Source organism: Mustelus asterias, chromosome 6 (genome assembly GCF_964213995.1).
Source record: "Mustelus asterias chromosome 6, sMusAst1.hap1.1, whole genome shotgun sequence".
Lineage (NCBI taxonomy): Eukaryota > Metazoa > Chordata > Chondrichthyes > Carcharhiniformes > Triakidae > Mustelus > Mustelus asterias.
Window position 1 is genome coordinate 142,239,349 of NC_135806.1, and position 18,870 is coordinate 142,258,218.

Consider the following 18,870-nt stretch of genomic DNA (forward strand, 5'->3'; position numbering starts at 1 on the left):
AGCTGGGGGGGGGGGAAGAGAGCTGGGGGGGGGGGAAGAGAGCTGGGGGGGGGGGAAGAGAGCTGGGGGGGGGGAAGAGAGCTGGGGGGGGGGAAGAGAGCTGGGGGGGGGGGAAGAGAGCTGGGGGGGGGGGAAGAGAGCTGGGGGGGGGGGAAGAGAGCTGGGGGGGGGGGAAGAGAGCTGGGGGGGGGGGAAGAGAGCTGGGGGGGGGGGAAGAGAGCTGGGGGGGGGGGAAGAGAGCTGGGGGGGGGGGAAGAGAGCTGGGGGGGGGGGAAGAGAGCTGGGGGGGGGGAAGAGAGCTGGGGGGGGGGAAGAGAGCTGGGGGGGGGGGAAGAGAGCTGGGGGGGGGGGGAAGAGAGCTGGGGGGGGGGAAGAGAGCTGGGGGGGGGGAAGAGAGCTGGGGGGGGGGGAAGAGAGCTGGGGGGGGGGGAAGAGAGCTGGGGGGGGGGAAGAGAGCTGGGGGGGGGAAGAGAGCTGGGGGGGGAAGAGAGCTGGGGGGGGGGGAAGAGAGCTGGGGGGGGGAAGAGAGCTGGGGGGGGGAAGAGAGCTGGGGGGGGGGAAGAGAGCTGGGGGGGGGAAGAGAGCTGGGGGGGGGGAAGAGAGCTGGGGGGGGGGGAAGAGAGCTGGGGGGGGGGAAAGAGAGCTGGGGGGGGGGGAAAGAGAGCTGGGGGGGGGGAAAGAGAGCTGGGGGGGGGGAAAGAGAGCTGGGGGGGGGGAAAGAGAGCTGGGGGGGGGAGAAAGAGAGCTGGGGGGGGGAAAGAGAGCTGGGGGGGGGAAAGAGAGCTGGGGGGGGGAAAGAGAGCTGGGGGGGGGAAAGAGAGCTGGGGGGGGGGAAAGAGAGCTGGGGGGGGGGGAAAGAGAGCTGGGGGGGGGAAAGAGAGCTGGGGGGGGGGAAAGAGAGCTGGGGGGGGGGAAAGAGAGCTGGGGGGGGGAAAGAGAGCTGGGGGGGGGGAAAGAGAGCTGGGGGGGGGGAAAGAGAGCTGGGGGGGGGAAAGAGAGCTGGGGGGGGGGAAAGAGAGCTGGGGGGGGGGAAAGAGAGCTGGGGGGGGGGAAAGAGAGCTGGGGGGGGGGGAAAGAGAGCTGGGGGGGGGGGGAAAGAGAGCTGGGGGGGGGGAAAGAGAGCTGGGGGGGGGGAAGAGAGCTGGGGGGGGGGGGAAGAGAGCTGGGGGGGGGGGGAAGAGAGCTGGGGGGGGGGGAAGAGAGCTGGGGGGGGGGGGAAGAGAGCTGGGGGGGGGGGGAAGAGAGCTGGGGGGGGGGGAAGAGAGCTGGGGGGGGGGGAAGAGAGCTGGGGGGGGGGGGAAGAGAGCTGGGGGGGGGGGGAAGAGAGCTGGGGGGGGGGGGAAGAGAGCTGGGGGGGGGGGGAAGAGAGCTGGGGGGGGGGGAAGAGAGCTGGGGGGGGGGGGGGGAAGAGAGCTGGGGGGGGGGGGGAGAGAGAGCTGGGGGGGGGGGAAGAGAGCTGGGGGGGGGGGAAGAGAGCTGGGGGGGGGGGAAGAGAGCTGGGGGGGTGGGAAGAGAGCTGGGGGGGGGGGGAGAGGAGAGCTGGGGGGGGGGGGAAGAGAGCTGGGGGGGGGAAGAGAGCTGGGGGGGGGGGGAAGAGAGCTGGGGGGGGGGGAAGAGAGCTGGGGGGGGGGAAGAGAGCTGGGGGGGGGGGGAAGAGAGCTGGGGGGGGGGGAAGAGAGCTGGGGGGGGGGAAGAGAGCTGGGGGGGGGGGAAGAGAGCTGGGGGGGGGGAAGAGAGCTGGGGGGGGGGGAAGAGAGCTGGGGGGGGGGAAGAGAGCTGGGGGGGGGAAGAGAGCTGGGGGGGGGGAAGAGAGCTGGGGGGGGGAAGAGAGCTGGGGGGGGGGAAGAGAGCTGGGGGGGGGAAGAGAGCTGGGGGGGGAAGAGAGCTGGGGGGGGGGGAAGAGAGCTGGGGGGGGGAAGAGAGCTGGGGGGGGGAAGAGAGCTGGGGGGGGGAAGAGAGCTGGGGGGGGAAAGAGAGCTGGGGGGGGAAAGAGAGCTGGGGGGGGAAAGAGAGCTGGGGGGGGAAAGAGAGCTGGGGGGGAAAGAGAGCTGGGGGGGGGAAAGAGAGCTGGGGGGGGGGAAAGAGAGCTGGGGGGGGGGGAAAGAGAGCTGGGGGGGGGGGAAAGAGAGCTGGGGGGGGGGGAAAGAGAGCTGGGGGGGGGGGAAAGAGAGCTGGGGGGGGGGAAGAGAGCTGGGGGGGGGGGAAGAGAGCTGGGGGGGGGGAAAGAGAGCTGGGGGGGGGGGAAAGAGAGCTGGGGGCGGGGGAAAGAGAGCTGGGGGGGGGGGAAGAGAGCTGGGGGGGGGGAAGAGAGCTGGGGGGGGGGAAGAGAGCTGGGGGGGGGGGGAAGAGAGCTGGGGGGGGGGGGAAGAGAGCTGGGGGGGGGGGAAGAGAGCTGGGGGGGGGAAGAGAGCTGGGGGGGGGAGAGAGCTGGGGGGGGGGGAAGAGAGCTGGGGGGGGGGGAAGAGAGCTGGGGGGGGGGAAGAGAGCTGGGGGGGGGGGAAGAGAGCTGGGGGGGGGGGGAAGAGAGCTGGGGGGGGGGGGAAGAGAGCTGGGGGGGGGGGGAAGAGAGCTGGGGGGGGGGAAGAGAGCTGGGGGGGGGGAAGAGAGCTGGGGGGGGGGAAGAGAGCTGGGGGGGGGGGGAAGAGAGCTGGGGGGGGGGGAAGAGAGCTGGGGGGGGGAGAGAGAGCTAGGGGGGAGGGGGAGAGAGCTGGGGGGGGGGGGGAGAGAGCTGGGGGGGAGGGGGAGAGAGCTGGGGGGGGGGGGGAGAGAGCTGGGGGGGGGGGGAGAGAGCTGGGGGAGGGGGAGAGAGCTGGGGGGGGGGAAGAGAGCTGGGGGGGGGGGGAGAGAGCTGGGGGGGGGGGGGAGAGAGCTGGGGGGGGGGGAGAGAGCTGGGGGGGGGGGAGAGAGCTGGGGGGGGGGGGGAGAGAGCTGGGGGGGGGGAAGAGAGCTGGGGGAGGGGGGGGAGAGAGCTGGGGGGGGGGGGGGGGAGATAGCTGGGGGGGGGGAGAGAGCTGGGGGGGGGGAGAGAGCTGGGGGGGGGGGAGAGAGCTGGGGGGGGGGGGAGAGAGCTGGGGGGGGGGGAGAGAGCTGGGGGGGGGGGGGGGGGAGAGAACTGGGGGGGGGGGGGGGGGGGGGGGGAAGAGAGCCGGGGGGGGGGGGAAAAGAGAGCCGGGGGGGGGGGGGGGGGGGAGGGAGAGAGAGAGAGAGAGAGAGAGAGAGAGAGAGAGCCTGGGGGGGGGGGGGGGCGGGGGGAGGAGAGAGCCGGGGGTGGGGGGTGGGGAAGAGAGGGGAGAGCTGGGGGGGGGGGGGGGGGGGGGAAAGAGAGCTGGGGGGGGGGGGAAGAGAGCTGGGGGGGGGGGGAAGAAGAGAGCTGGGGGGGGGGGGAGAGAAGAGAGCTGGGGGGGGGGGGGGGGGAGAAGAGAGCTGGGGGGGGGGAGAAGAGAGCTGGGGGGGGGGGGGAGAAGAGAGCTGGGGGGGGGGGAGAAGAGAGCTGGGGGGGGAGAGAGCTGGGGGGGGGGGGAAGAGAGCTGGGGGGGGGGGGAAGAGAGCTGGGGGGGGGGGAAGAGAGCTGGGGGGGGGGGGAAGAGAGCTGGGGGGGGGGGGAAGAGAGCTGGGGGGGGGGGGAAGAGAGCTGGGGGGGGGGGGAAGAGAGCTGGGGGGGGGGGGAAGAGAGCTGGGGGGGGGGGAAGAGAGCTGGGGGGGGGGGAAGAGAGCTGGGGGGGGGGGGAAGAGAGCTGGCGGGGGGGGGGGGGAAGAGAGCTGGCGGGGGGGGGGGAAGAGAGCTGGGGGGTGGGGAAGAGAGCTGGGGGGTGGGGAAGAGAGCTGGGGGGTGGGGAAGAGAGCTGGGGGGGGGGGGCAAGAGAGCTGGGGGGGGGGGAAGAGAGCTGGGGGGGGGGAAGAGAGCTGGGGGGGGGGGAAGAGAGCTGGGGGCGGGGGGAAGAGAGCTGGGGGGGGGGGAAGAGAGCTGGGGGGGGGGGGAAGAGAGCTGGGGGGGGGGGGAAGAGAGCTGGGGGGGGGGGGAAGAGAGCTGGGGGGGGGGGGAAGAGAGCTGGGGGGGGGGGAAGAGAGCTGGGGGGGGGGGAAGAGAGCTGGGGGGGGGGGAAGAGAGCTGGGGGGGGTGGGGAGAGAGCTGGGGGGGGTGGGGAGAGAGCTGGGGGGGGTGGGGAGAGAGCTGGGGGGGGTGGGGAGAGAGCTGGGGGGGGTGGGGAGAGAGCTGGGGGCGGTGGGGAGAGAGCTGGGGGGGGTGGGGAGAGAGCTGGGGGGGGTGGGGAGAGAGCTGGGGGGGGTGGGGAGAGAGCTGGGGGGGATGGGGAGAGAGCTGGGGGGGGTGGGGAGAGAGCTGGGGGGGGTGGGGAGAGAGCTGGGGGGGGTGGGGAGAGAGCTGGGGGGGGTGGGGAGAGAGCTGGGGGGGGTGGGGAGAGAGCTGGGGGGGGTGGGGAGAGAGCTGGGGGGGGTGGGGAGAGAGCTGGGGGGGGTGGGGAGAGAGCTGGGGGGGGTGGGGAGAGAGCTGGGGGGGGTGGGGAGAGAGCTGGGGGGGGTGGGGAGAGAGCTGGGGGGGGTGGGGAGAGAGCTGGGGGGGGTGGGGAGAGAGCTGGGGGGGGTGGGGAGAGAGCTGGGGGGGGTGGGGAGAGAGCTGGGGGGGGTGGGGAGAGAGCTGGGGGGGGTGGGGAGAGAGCTGGGGGGGGTGGGGAGAGAGCTGGGGGGGGTGGGGAGAGAGCTGGGGGGGGTGGGGAGAGAGCTGGGGGGGGTGGGGAGAGAGCTGGGGGGGGTGGGGAGAGAGCTGGGGGGGGTGGGGAGAGAGCTGGGGGGGGTGGGGAGAGAGCTGGGGGGGGTGGGGAGAGAGCTGGGGGGGGTGGGGAGAGAGCTGGGGGGGGTGGGGAGAGAGCTGGGGGGGGTGGGGAGAGAGCTGGGGGGGGTGGGGAGAGAGCTGGGGGGGGTGGGGAGAGAGCTGGGGGGGGTGGGGAGAGAGCTGGGGGGGGTGGGGAGAGAGCTGGGGGGGGTGGGGGGAGAGCTGGGGGGGGGGGAGAGAGCTGGGGGGGGGGGAGAGAGCTGGGGGGGGGGGAGAGAGAGAGCTGGGGGGGGGGGGGGGGGAGAGAGCTGGGGGGGGGGGGGAGAGAGCTGGGGGGGGGGGGGGGGGAGAGAGCTGGGGGGGGGGGGGGGGAGAGAGCTGGGGGGGGGGGGGGGGGGGGAGAGAGCTGGGGGGGGGGGGGGAAGAGAGAGAGAGAGAGAGAGCCCGGGGGGGGGGGGGGGGGGGGGAGAGAGAGAGAGAGAGAGAGAGAGAGAGCCCGGGGGGGGGGGGGGGGGGGGGAGAGGAGAGAGCCGGGGGGGGGGGGGGGGGGGGGGGGGGGGGAAGAGCTGGGGGGGGGGGGGGGGGAAGAGAGGGCAGAGCTGGGGGGGGGGGGGGCGGAAGAAAGGGGAGAGCTGGGGGGGGGGAAGAGAGGGGAGAGCTGGGGGGGGGGGGGAGGGGAGAGCTGGGGGGGGGGAGGGGAGAGCTGGGGGGGGGGAGGGGAGAGAGCTGGGGGGGGGGGGGGGGGAGAGCTGGGGGGGGGGGGGGGGAGAGCTGGGGGGGGGGGGGGAGGGGAGAGCTGGGGGGGGCGGGGAGGGGAGAGCTGGGGGGGGGGGGGAGGGGAGAGCTGGGGAGGGGGGGGGGGAGGGGAGAGCTGGGGGGGGGAGAGGGGAGAGCTGGGGGGGGGAGAGGGGAGAGCTGGGGGGGGGGAGAGGGGAGAGCTGGGGGGGGGAGAGGGGAGAGCTGGGGGGGGGAGAGGGGAGAGCTGGGGGGGGGGAGAGGGGAGAGCTGGGGGGGGGGAGAGGGGAGAGCTGGGGGGGGGGGAGAGGGGAGAGCTGGGGGGGGGGGAGAGGGGAGAGCTGGGGGGGGGGGGGGAGGGGAGAGCTGGGGGGGGGGGGGGTGGAGGAGAGGGGAGAGCTGGGGGGGGGAGAGGGGAGAGCTGGGGGAGAGAGACTCCCAGAGAGGCAGAGACAGCAAGAGAGGCAGAGAGACTGAAAGAGATAGATTCACAAGCAAGAGAGGCAGAGAGACTGAAAGAGATAGATTCACAGACAGTGAGATGGTGATTCCTTGCGCCAGACCAGGCTAATTTCCCAGGGAGAGAGCGTTCCCAGTCAGTGACAGAGATAAACAAAGGTTCCTCACAAGAATCCTCCAGATTTAGACAACGAGATTACCCCTGGAGGCCTGGGAATGTCTCCACCTAGATTCAGTTGGGAGGGAACCTTCCAAGACCCATGCCCGTAACAGAGATGGTGAGGGATTCCACACCCCTACTAGAATCAGAGAAAAAAGACACCCCAAGGGAAAAATGATGCACTTCCGTCAAGACACCCTCAGGTACAACCCCATTCGCAGCCTGTGAGGTGATTTGTGACGAACCGACTGGTAAGGAGCAATGTGAGGCAGAACTCTCCGATTCAGGAACTTACTGGTTGGAACTGAACATCCTGGAAAAGTTCTTGGATAAATCTGCGGGAGGGGAGTCTGAAGGTGCAGTTTGCCAACAAGTGGGAAACCTCAGAATACAGACAAATATCATCGAAAGCATGAGGAAACTTCTCTTTTATGCTGTGGAAGAAGAACAGAACAGGAATCCGAGTCACAATAAGGTGAGTAAAACTCAGTAACATCTTTTAAACAGCGGCCAAGGGTCATCCACAACACCTGAAGTGGACCAAGGGAAGCTCTGCCCCACCAGGATGGGGTTTGCAATCCACATGCGAGGAAATTCGCCCTATTCTCTCTCACCTCTAAGCTGTGGTACATCAGCAGAAATAAAGTTTATTAAATTAGTGTCACAAGTCAGCTTACATTAACACTGCAATGAAGTTACGATGAAAATCCCCTAGTCGTCACACTCCGGCGCATGTTCAGGTACACTGAGGGAGAATTTAGCATGACCAATGCACCTAACCAGCATGTCTTTCAGACTGTGGGAGGAAACCGGAGCACCCGGAGGAAACCCACACAGACACAGGGAGAACGTGCAAACTCCGTACAGACAGTGATCCAAGCCGGGAATCGAACGTGGGTCCCTAGTGTTATGAGGCAGCTGTGCTAACCACTATGCCACCATGATATTACTGCAGGAAACAATGAGTGATAACTGATGCTTGCGAGGAGGTGGTGAATCTGCAGTGAGAGTAGGTTGCCCACTGGGATTCTTGCATGCTCCTCTGGAGGGCTGAGCAAGTGATTTTATTCTTGGTGACCGGCAAAGCTCCATTTATCACCCATTCCTCATTGTTCCACTGGAGCAAGCAGAGAGGGAGTGATTTGTGGCAGGAGTGCTGGTGAGAGATTTATTTATTTATTTATTTAGTCAGTTAGTGTGTTTTTTTTTGGCCTTTACTTTTGTAGTAGAATTTTCTTAAGTTTAAAGTGAAAACCGGAAGTGGGCTGCTAAGGAGTCTGGGAAGGGTTTTTTAAGCGCGCGGAGTATAAAAGGTAGGCTGCAGTATACAGCGGGCAGCGTCGGGAGCGGGCAGTGTGGAGTGAGTGTGAAGCAGAGTGTGAGCTATAAGGGCTTTGGCTCACAGGACTTCGGGGGAAGGGCGAGCAGGGGTGAGTTTTTTCATTCTTGTTTACTTTTGTGTGTGCCTTGGTATAAAGGGGCAAATATGAGTGTGAAGGCACCACTGTGTTGTTACCAGTGTAGGATGTGGGAGGTCCTGGAGACACCTGGCCTCCCGGACATCCACATCTGTGAGGGGTGTGTTGAGCTGCGGTTCCTGAGGCCGTGTGTTAAGGAAAAACCTGGAGTGGATCATCAGGTGGTCACACCAGGGCCACGGGTGGAGCCCAAGTGCGTGATGGCCAGGAAGGGTAAAGCTCGGGTGATTGAGAGCACCCCGGTGGATGTGCCCCTACACAACAAGTACTCCTGTCTGAGTACTACTGGGGGGGACAGCCCGCCTGGGGGAAGCAGCAGTGGTCATGTCTCCGGAGTCCGGCCCTGTAACTCAGAGGGCTAAGGAAAAGGGGAGGAAGGCAGTGTTAATCGGGGACTTGACGGTAAGGGGGTCGGACAGGCGTTTTTGCGGACGCAGGCGGGAGTCTCGGATGGTGGTCTGCCTCCCTGGGGCTGGGATCCAGGATGTCGCTGGTCGACTCCCGGAAATCCTGAGGGGGGAGGGAGAGGAGCCAGAGGTAGCGGTACATATTGGTACCGCTGATGTGAGAAGGAAGGGGAAGGGGGTCATGAAAAGAGAGTATAGGGAATTAGGGAGACAGCTGAGAAGGAGAAAAGCAAAGGTAGTAATCTCAGGATTGCTGCCTGTGCCACAGGAGGGTGAGGGCAGGAATGGAGTGAGGTGGAGGATGAATGTGTGGCTGAGGGACTGGTGCAGGGGGCAGGGATTCAGGTTCCTGGACCATTGGGACCTCTTTAGGGGCAGGTGTGACCTGTACACAACAAACAGGTGGCACTTGAATCCCAGGGGGACCAATATCCTGGCGGGAAGGTTGGCTAAGGCTACTGGGGAGAGTTTAAACTAGATAGGTTGGGGGGAGGGGATCGAGACGAGGTGACTGGGAGCGAGGAAGTTAGCTCGCAAACAGAGAAGGGTTATAGACGGTGCAAGAGGGAGGATGGACGGGGGATAGAGAAGGGGAGAGCTCAGACCAAAGGATTGAGATGTGTTTACTTTAATGCCAGGAGTATAGTGAATAAAGGGGATGAGCTCAGAGCGTGGATCGATGCCTGGAAGTGTGATGTGGTGGCCATTACGGAGACTTGGATGTCTCAGGGACAGGACTGGATACTCTAGGTGCCGGGATTCAGATGTTTCAGGAAGGACAGGGAGGGAGGCAAGAGAGGGGGTGGAGTGGCACTGCTGATCAGGGAGTGTCACAGCTGTAGAGAAGGTGTATGCTGTGGAGGGATTGTCCACAGAGTCTCTGTGGGTGGAAGTTCGGAGTGGGAAGGGGTCGATCACTTTGCTGGGAGTTTTCTACAGGCCGCCCGATAGTGACAGGGAGGTGGAGGAGCAGATAGGGAAACAGATCCTGGAGAGTTGCAATAATAGCAGAGTTGTTGTGATGGGAGACTTTAATTTCCCAAACCTAGATTGGAATATCCCTAGGGTAAGGGGATTGGATGGGGAGGAGTTCGTTAGGTGTGTTCAGGAGGGTTTCCTGACACAGCATGTGGACAAGCCTACAAGAGGAGAGGCTGTACTTGATCTGATACTGACCAATGAGCCTGGACAGGTGTCAGATCTCTCAGTGGGGGAGCATCTTGGGGATAGCGATCATAACTCTATCTCCTTTATGCTTGCATTGGAAAAAGAGAGGATCAGGCAAGCTAGGAAAGCGTTTATATGGAGTAAGGGGAAATATGAAGACATAAGGCAGCAAATTGGAAGGAAGTATTCTCGGGGAAATGTACTGAAGAGAGGTGGCAGTTTTTCAAGGAATGTCTGTCTAGAGTTCTACAGGACAATGTTTCGAGCAGACAGGGAGGAGTTGGTCGGTTAAAGGAACCGTGGTGCACGAAAGCTGTGCGGGACCTAGTCGAGAAGAAAAGGAAAGCGTACAAAAGGTTCAGAAAGCTTGGCGAAGATAGGGATCTAGATGAGTATACGGCTTGTAGGAAGGGACTAAAGGAGGAAATTAGGAGAGCCAGAAGGGGTCACGAGAAGGCCTTGGCGAGTAGAATTAGGGAAAACCCTAAGGCGTTCTATAAATATGTGAAGAGTAAAAGTGAGGAACATTGTCAGAGGCTACAGAAGGATATAGATAGGCTGGAAATTTGGGCAAGGAAATGGCAGATGGAGTTCAATCCTGATAAATGCGAAGTGATGCATTTTGGTGGGAATAATGTAGGGAGGAGCTACACGATAAATGGAAGAACCATAAAGGGTGTAGAGACGCAGAGGGACCTGGGTGTGCAAGTCCACAGATCTTTGAAGGTGACGTCACAGGTGGAGAAGGTGGTGAAGAAGGCATATGGCATGCTTGCCTTTATAGGACGGGGCATAGAGTATAAGAGTTGGGGTCTGATGTTGCAGATGTATAGAACGTTGGTTCGGCCGCATTTGGAATACTGCGTCCAGTTCTGGTCGCCACACTACCAGAAGGACGTGGAGGCTTTGGAGAGAGTACAGAGGAGGTTTACCAGGATGTTGCCTGGTATGGAGGGGCTTGGTTATGAGGAGAGATTGGGGGAACTGGGGTTGTTCTCCTTGGAAAGACGGAGGATGAGGGGAGACTTAATAGAGGTGTATAAAATTATGAAAGGCATAGATAGGGTGAACGGTGGGAAGCTTTTCCCCAGGTCGGTGGTGACGTTCACGAGGGGTCATAGGTTCAAGGTGAAGGGGGGGAGGTTTAACACAGATATCAGAAGGACATATTTCACACAGAGGGTCGTGGGGGCCTGGAATGTGTTGCCGGGCAAGGTGGTGGAGGCGGACACACTGGGAACGTTTAAGACTTATCTAGACAGCTATATGAATGGAGTGGGAATGGAGGGATACAAAAGAGTGGTCTAGTTTGGACCAGGGAGCGGCGCGGGCTAATTGTTCCTTGTCTCTCGTTTCAAGGCTTCATTCTATGATCATCTTGCTGGTGCCAGTACAGAGCGAGACTGCGGATAGTTGGGAACCTGTCTCGGGGGCAGGGAATTCATATGGTGTTCGTGGAAGTGGAAATGACTAGGGTTGGGAAGCATTTTCCGATCAGGACCATTGTGATCTCCTGGACTCGTTTCGATCGCCTCAGGGGGTCGGAGAGGAATTTCCCAGATTTTTTTTCCCCATATTGGCCCTGGGGTTTTTCACTCTGGGTTTTCGCCTCTCCCTGGAGATCACATGGTCTGGAATGGGGGGGTGGGGGTGAGTTAATAGGTTGTAATGAACAAAGCATCGTAGCTGTGAGGGACAGCTCGGTGGATAGGATATTAGGATGTAGATAGGCTGGAAAATTGGGAGGGTATCCTGGATTCAGGATTCAATCCTGGACCGGGGAGCGGCGCGGGCTTGGAGGGCCGAAGGGCCTGTTCCTGTGCTGTATTGTTCTTTGTTCTTTGATGAGACGTGAAGGAATAGGGCCTATAAAAGGTGAAGGCGGGAAAATCTGTATGGAACCAGTAGAAATGGCAGAGGTGCTTAATGAGTATTTTGCCTCGGTTTTCACAGAGGAGAAGGACATGGGTGGATGTACTGTGGGCTTGCGGTGGACTGAAAAGATTGAGTATGTAGAGTTTAAGAAAGAGGTTGTGCTGGAATCTTTGAATGGCATCAAGATAGATAAGTCGCCGGGTCCGGATGGGATGTACCCCAGGTTACTGTGGGAGACGAGGGAAGAGATTGCAGAGCCTCTGGCGATGATCTTTGCGTCGTCGATGGAGACGGGAGAGGTGCCGGAGGATTGCGGATGTGGTTCCTATTTTCAAGCAGGCGAATAGGGATAGCCCAGGAAATTACCGACCGGTGAGTCTAACCTCAGTGGTTGGTAAGCTGATGGAGAGGATCCTGAGGGACAAGATGTATGAGCATTTAGAGAGGTTTAGTATGCTCAAGAATACTCGGAGCATGGCTTTGTCAAAGGTAGATCGTGCCTTACGAGCCTGGTGGAGTTCTTCGAAAATGTGATGAAACACATTGACGAAGGGAAAGCGGTAGATGTGGCTTATATGGATTTTAGCAAGGCGTTCGATAAGGTCCCCCATGCAAGGCTTCTAGAAAAAGTGAGAGGGCATGGGATCGAAGGGGCTGCTGCCCGGTGGATCCCGAACTGGCTTGCCCAAAGGAGGCAGAGAGTGTGTATAGATGGGTCTTTTTCTAATTGGAGGTCGGTCACCAGTGGTGTGCCCCAGGGATCTGTTCTGGGACCCTTGCTGTTTGTAATTTTCATAAATGACCTGGATGAAGAAGTGGAGGGATGGGTTGGTAAGTTTGCTGACGACACGAAGGTTGGTGGGGTTGTGGATAGTCTGGAGGGATGTCAGAAGTTACAGAGGGACATAGATAGGATGCAAGACTGGGCAGAGAAGTGGCATATGGACTTCAACCCAGATAAATGCATAGTGGTCCATTTTGGCAGGTCGAATGGGATGAAGGAGTACAATATAAAGGGAAAGATTCTCAGTACGGTAGAGGATCAGAAGGACCTTGGGGTCTGGGTCCATAGGACTCTAAAATCGGCCCCGCTGGTGGAGGAGGTGGTTAAGAAGGCATATGGTGTGCTGGCCTTTATCAATCGAGGGATTGAGGTTTAGGAGTCCAGGGATAATGATGCAGCTATATAAGACCCTCGTCAGACCCCACTTGGAGTACTGTGCTCAGTTCTGGTCACCTCATTACAGGAAGGATGTGGAAAAGATTGAAAGGGTGCAGAGGAGATTTACAAGGATGTTGCCTGGATTGAGTGGCATGCCTTATGAGGATAGGCTGAGGGAGCTCGGTCTTTTCTCCTTGGAGAGACGTAGGATGAGAGGAGACCTGATAGAGGTATATAAGATGTTGAGGCGCATAGATCGGGTGGACTCTCAGAGGCTTTTTCCCAGGGTGGAAATGGCTGCTACGAGAGGACACAGGTTTAAGGTGCTGGCGGGTAGGTATAGGGGAAATTATTCACACAGAGTGGTGGGCGAGTGGAATCGGCTGCCGTCAGTGGTGGTGGAGGCAAACTCAATAGGGACTTTTAAGAGACTCCTGGATGAGTACATGGGACTTAATAGAATGGAGGGTTATAGGTAGGCCTAAATGGTAGGGATATGTTCAGCACAACTTGTGGGGCCGAAAGGCCTGTTTTGTGCTGTAGTTTTCTATGTTTCTATTCCCAAGGCCATGAAGAATGAACGTTCGAACAGGTGTCACAAGCTGGAGTGACCCTAACCCTAACCATTCTCCGAGGAACAGTTGGACTTTGATCAGAGCCCAGCAGTGTTCATGGCTTTTGTCTACTGAACCAGACAATTGCAGCAAATGGCCGTACTGGGATTTGAACTCCCAACCACTATACCAGCCACAATGTGTGAATGGGTCACAGAATGGTTAAGGCACAGAATGAGGCCATTTATCCCTCGTGTCTGTGCTGATTTGCTGTAAGAGCAATTCACCTAGAGCCACTCCCCTATCTTCTCCTGGTAACTCTGACCATCTTTCTTTCCAGATGATAATCCCTTTTGAAAGCTTCAGTTGATCCTGCCTCCAGCACGCCTCTGAGGCAGTGTATTCCAGACTCTGGCCACCTGCTGTATGGAAAAGATTTTCCACGTCACTGTTGCTTCTTTTGCCAATTAACTGAAATTTGAGCCCTCTGGTTCTCCATCCTTCCACCAATGGGAAAAATTACCCTCTATCTACTCTATCCAGACCAATCATGATATTGAACCACTGTATCAATCTCCTCTCAACTATCTCGTCTGCAAGGAAAACAATCCCAACTTCTCCAATCTAATGTATGTAACTGAAGGTTATCGCTGGAACTATATCATTTCTGCACTCTCTCCAACATTGGAATTAATACCCCAGTCAAGGCTGAACCACAATTTTATACAAGCTTAACACAATTTCTTGCCTTTGTACTCTATGCACTCTCTTGATGCCTTCATATCCTTCCTAAAGTGTGACACTCTGTGCCCCTAATAATCAATCCCTTTGTTAACCACTCACGCAACCTGTCCTACCACCTTCAATGATTTATGCACATTGTACTGTTAGGGTACTGGATCAGGATCCCAAATTACATTAGGAAGCCAGAGTAGAACCCAACAATTTTTTCATTTTGTCATAAATGTGACGAAGGATGCTTCACTCCACGTATGTTTCCATTGACAAATTGGGGATCTTTTATAGCACAACAAACTTCATTTATTACTACAGTTTAACTGTAACTAACAATGAACTATTACCCTTTGTACAACATTTAAAAATGAAAAGAAACAGCTCAAAGTTCTGACTTATCACTGTTCTAGTTCCAAATAAGCAACATTCTTCTTATAGACTTGAAAGCCACTATAAATAGTTAGCAACCATAAATACACTTGCTATAATGAGTGTAAGCAACCTGAAGCTTTTGGAGAGATTTTATGGAGAGAGCAGCTTGTAGTAAACCACTGTCTTCAAAACAAACCCCAGCCAGAACTAAAAGTTGCTTTTCTCTGCTATATACACTATCTCCTCCCATTAACCACATTATCACATGACCCTATCAACTTGAACAAAAACCCCTGGGGAAATCTTCATCTATAACAAAATCCATTAGCTCTCTCCTAAGTAAACACTACATGCTTACAATGAGTAATTATCCTGCTCTCCCATCTGAGCTGCATTTCCACCATGTAGACATATTGACTACCTGTAGAAAACTGAATTTAAATTTTTTCTCCTTAAACATAAAATATATCAATATCACACCTTGTCCCTTAAAAAGAATACCCAATATGAAAAGATGGCTTCATTTTTCTAAAGCCTCTAGTTTTTCCACAATAGTGCATAAGATATACATATTATATTGAAGCATAAAAATTAACAGTAGTATCGTGCAGTTCAGTCTTTCTTTTCCATCCTTGAACTTTCCCTCCTTTTTTCACATCAAGGTCATGATAAAGCGTCTGCTATCACATTCCCTCTTCCTGCCACATGCAGAACCTTCAAGTGAAATGGCTGTAATAATAAGCTCCATCTAAACAGTCTGCCATTTTTATCTTGAAGCTTCTTCAGAAACTTTAATGGATTATGGTCAGTGTATACAATTGTTTCTAATGAATTGCTGGCAACATAAATGTTAAATGTTGCAATGCCAATGCCAAACTCATTGTCTCCTTGTTGATGGTTGATATTTCTTTTGATGAATATTTAATTTTCTGGAAATTAACCAGTAGGCCTTTCAATCCTTTAGTTGTCTTCTTCCAACAGTACAGCACCAAAGCCCACACCAATCACATCAATGGCCATCTTGAATTGCTTTGCATAATCTGGTGTCACCAAAACTGGTGCGGCGGTTAACAGTTTTCAGATTGTCAAATGCCTCCTGACATTCAGACATGCACTGAAATTTCCTGTGGTTTCTTAGTAGTTCAATGAGTGCAGCAACCACACAGCTAAAATGTGGCATGAATTTCCTGTAGAAACAACACCTCCTCCATGATCATCCTCAACACCGGTGCCCCACAAGGCTGTGTTTTCAGCCCCCTACTATAGTCCTTATATACCTATGACTGTGCGGCCAAATTCCCCTCCAACTTGATTTCCAAGTTTAGTGATGACATCACCGTAGTGGGTCGGATCTCAAACAATGATGAGACAGAGTACAGGAATGAGATAGAGAATCTGGTGAACTGGTGCGACAACAATAATCTCTCCCTCAATGTCAACAAAATGATGGAGATGGTCATCGACTTCAGGAAGCTTAATGGAGGACATGTCCCTGACTACATCAACGGGGATGAAGTAGAAAGGGTCGAAAGCTTCAAGTTTCTAGGTGTGCAGATCACCAACAATCTGTCCTGGCCCCTCCATGCCGACACTATAGTTAAAAAAAGCCCACCAACGCCTCTACATTCTCAGGAGGCTAAGGAAATTTGGCATGTCAGTTACGACTCTCACCAACTTTTACAGATGCACCACAGAAAGCATCCTTTTGGTTGTATCACAGCTTGGTATGGCTCCTGCTCTGTCCAAGACCGCAAGACAAAGGGTCGTGAGCGAAGCCCAGTCCATCACACAAACCAGCCTCCCATCCATTGACTCTGCCTATACTTCCTGCTGCCTCGGCAAAGCAGCCAGCATAATTAAGGATCCCACGCACCCCAGACACTCTCTCTTCCACCTTGTTCCGGTGGGAAAAAGATACAAAAGTTCAAGAACAGCTCCTTCCCTGCTGCCATCGGACATTTGAATGGACCTACCTCATATTAAGTTGATCTTTCTCTACACCCTAGCTATGACTGTAACACTACATTCTGCACTCTCTCCTTTCCTTCTCTATGTACGGTATGCTTTGTCTGTATAGCGCGCAAGAAACAATACTTTTCACTGTATATTAATACATGTGACAATAATAAATCAAATCATACCCAGGAATCTCAACACTTTTCTTCTCCTTGACGGTATTGGGTATTCCCCAGTAACGTTCGTTTCCACATTCCATGGGGCCACCTGTCCATGTCCAATCGTATTGCCTAAGAATGTGACCTGGGCTTTTGCGAATTCACTTTTAGCCAAATTTACCACAACACACAGTCCCTCTGTTCCTGCACCCATTTAGAACTTATTTTATATTGTCTCTCCAAATTCTTCCCACCAAAATAAATCACTGCACAGTTCTCTGCAATAAATATCATCTCAATTTGTCTGTCCATTCCACCAACTTGTCTATGTTTTCTGAAGTTTGATTCTATCCTCCTCACTCTTCTTCATATTTACAAATTTTGTAGTGTCTGTAAATTTTTAGACCTTTGTATATAGGATATAGCTTACGTCATTTGTACGTATTGCTGAAAAGAGCATGCTGGTGAAGATTTTTATCTTGCTCTCATCAGGACAGGATCGCAAGATCATCAAATCCGAAAGGAAGCAGCAATTTATACTGCACGTGAAAAGGATTCTGATTAGTTGGCAGGCAGACTTGATCCTGTTTTAATTCATTCACGGGATGTAGATGCCGCTGGCTAGGTCAGCATTTATTGCCCATTCCGAACTGCCCTCGAGGTGGTGGTGGTGAGCTGCCTTCTTGAACTGCTGTAGTCCATGTAGTGCAGGTGTACCCACAGTTCTGTTCGGGAGGAAGTTCCAAGATTTTGTCCCAGTGGCAGTGAAGGAACAGCAATATATTTCCAAGGGTGGTAAATGACTTGGAGGGGAATTTCCAGGTGGTGGTGTTCCCAGGCGTCTGCTGCTTTTGTCCTTCTAGATGGTAGTTGGTTTGGAAGGTGCTGTCTGAGGAACCTTGCTGAGTTCCTGCACTGATTCTTGTAGATGGTGCACACTGCTGCCACTATGCATTGGTGGGAGAGGGTGTGCCAATCCAGCTATGTCGTGGATGGTTGTTGGAGCTGCACTCATCCAGACAAATGGAGAATATTCCATTACACTCCTGACTTGTGACTTGCATGGTGGAAGTTGCTAGTGTCTATTATGAAGGATTTCATAACTCGGCATTTGGAAGGCAGTGGCATAAATCAGACAAAGTCAGCATGGATTTACAAAAGGGAAATCATGCTTGACGAATCTATTGGAATTTTGAGGATGTAACTAGTAGAGTTGATCAAGGAGAACCAGTGGATGTGGTTTATTTAGACTCTCAGAAGGCTTTCGACAAGGTCTCACATAACAGACTGTGTAAAGTCAAAGCAGATGGGATTGCAGGTAGTGTCTCGAGTTGGATAGAAAGCTGGTTAGCAGATAGGAAGCAAAGGATTGGCATAAATGGTTTTTTTTTCTGATCTGCAGTCAGTGACGAGTAGGGTTCGGCAGGGTGCGAGGACCCCAACTGTTCATATTATATATTAATGGAAGAGGGAACTAAATGTATTATCTCCAAAGTTATAGATGGTACAACGTTGAGTGGGAGGATGCAGAGATGCTTCAGCATGATTTGGACAGGCTGTGTGTGTGGGCATCTGCATGATAGATGCAGTATAATGTGGATAAATGTGAGGTAATCCACTTTGGTAGCAATAATAGGAAGACAGATTATTACTTGAACGGGTGTAAATTGAGAGAGGTGGATACTCAATGAGACCTTGGTGTCCTCGTGCCTCAGTCACTGAAAGTAAGCGCGCAGGTACAGCAGGCAGTAAAGAAGGCAAATGGATGTTGTCCTTCATAGTGAGAGGGTTTGAGTATAGGGATAGGGAGGTTTTGCTGCAATTGTACAGCACATTAGTGAGGCCACACCTGGAGTATTGTGTGTAGTTTTGGGGCCCTTATCAGAGGAAGGATGTCCTTGCTATAGAGGGAGCGCAGCGAAGGTTTACCAGGCTGATTCCTGGGATGGCAGGTCTGTCACATGAGGAGCGACTAAGTCGGTTAGGATTATATTCACTGGAGTTTAGAAGAGTGAGAGGCGATCTCATGGAAAGTTATAAAATTCTAACAGGGTTAAACAGGGTAGATTCAGAAAGAATGTTCCCAATGGTGAGAGAGTCCAGAACTAGGGGGTCATAGTTTGAGGATAAGGGGTAAATCCTTTAGAACTGAGGTGAGGAGAAATTTCTTCATCCAGAGTGTGGTGAATGTGTGAAATTCACTACAGCAGAATGTAGTTGAGGCCAAAACATTGTCTGATTTCAAGAAGAAATTAGTTATAGCTCTTGGGGCTAAAGGGATCAAGGGGAAGGAAGGGGGGTGACATCAGGATATTGAATTCAATGATCAGCTATGCTCAAGATGAATGGTGGAGCAGGTTTGAAGGGCCGAATGGCCTACTCCTGTTTCTAGCCTCTATTGACAGACTTTGGAGAGTTAGGAGGTAAATTACACATTGTAGGATTCCGAGCCTCTGACTTGTTCTTGTAGCCACAGTATTTTTATGGCTCGCCCGGTTCAGTTTCTGGTCAAAGATAACCCCAGGATGTTGATAGTGGTGGACTGAGCTTTGGTAATACCATTGAATGTTAAGGGGCGAAGATTAGGTCCTCTCTTGTTGGAGATGGTCATTGCATGGCACTTGTGTGCCGTGAATGTTACTTGTCACTTGTCAGCCCAAGCCTGGATATTGTCCAGGTCTTGTTGGATTTGTTTCAGTGTCTGAAGAGTTGTGAATGGTCCTAAACATTATGCAATTTTCAGCAAATATCCCCACTTCTGACCTTGGGTAATTGATGAAGCAGCTGAAGATGGCTGTGCCTAGGATGCTACTCTGAGGAACTCCCGCAGTGATGTCCTGGAACTGAGATGATTGACCACAAC

The 18,870-nt window shown here is 55.7% G+C and overlaps 1 protein-coding gene across 2 annotated transcripts in view; it reads right to left on the bottom strand.

Moving 5' to 3' along the window:
- The window catches only part of rictora (RPTOR independent companion of MTOR, complex 2 a), a 234,058-nt gene that overhangs the window by 4,526 nt on the left and 210,662 nt on the right, over positions 1 to 18,870 (bottom strand). For both annotated transcript variants that reach the window (XM_078215238.1, XM_078215239.1), the window contains exon 37: positions 6,439 to 6,577. In XM_078215238.1, coding sequence (XP_078071364.1) covers positions 6,439 to 6,577 — 139 coding nt within the window. The remainder of the gene's footprint in view (positions 1 to 6,438; positions 6,578 to 18,870) is intronic.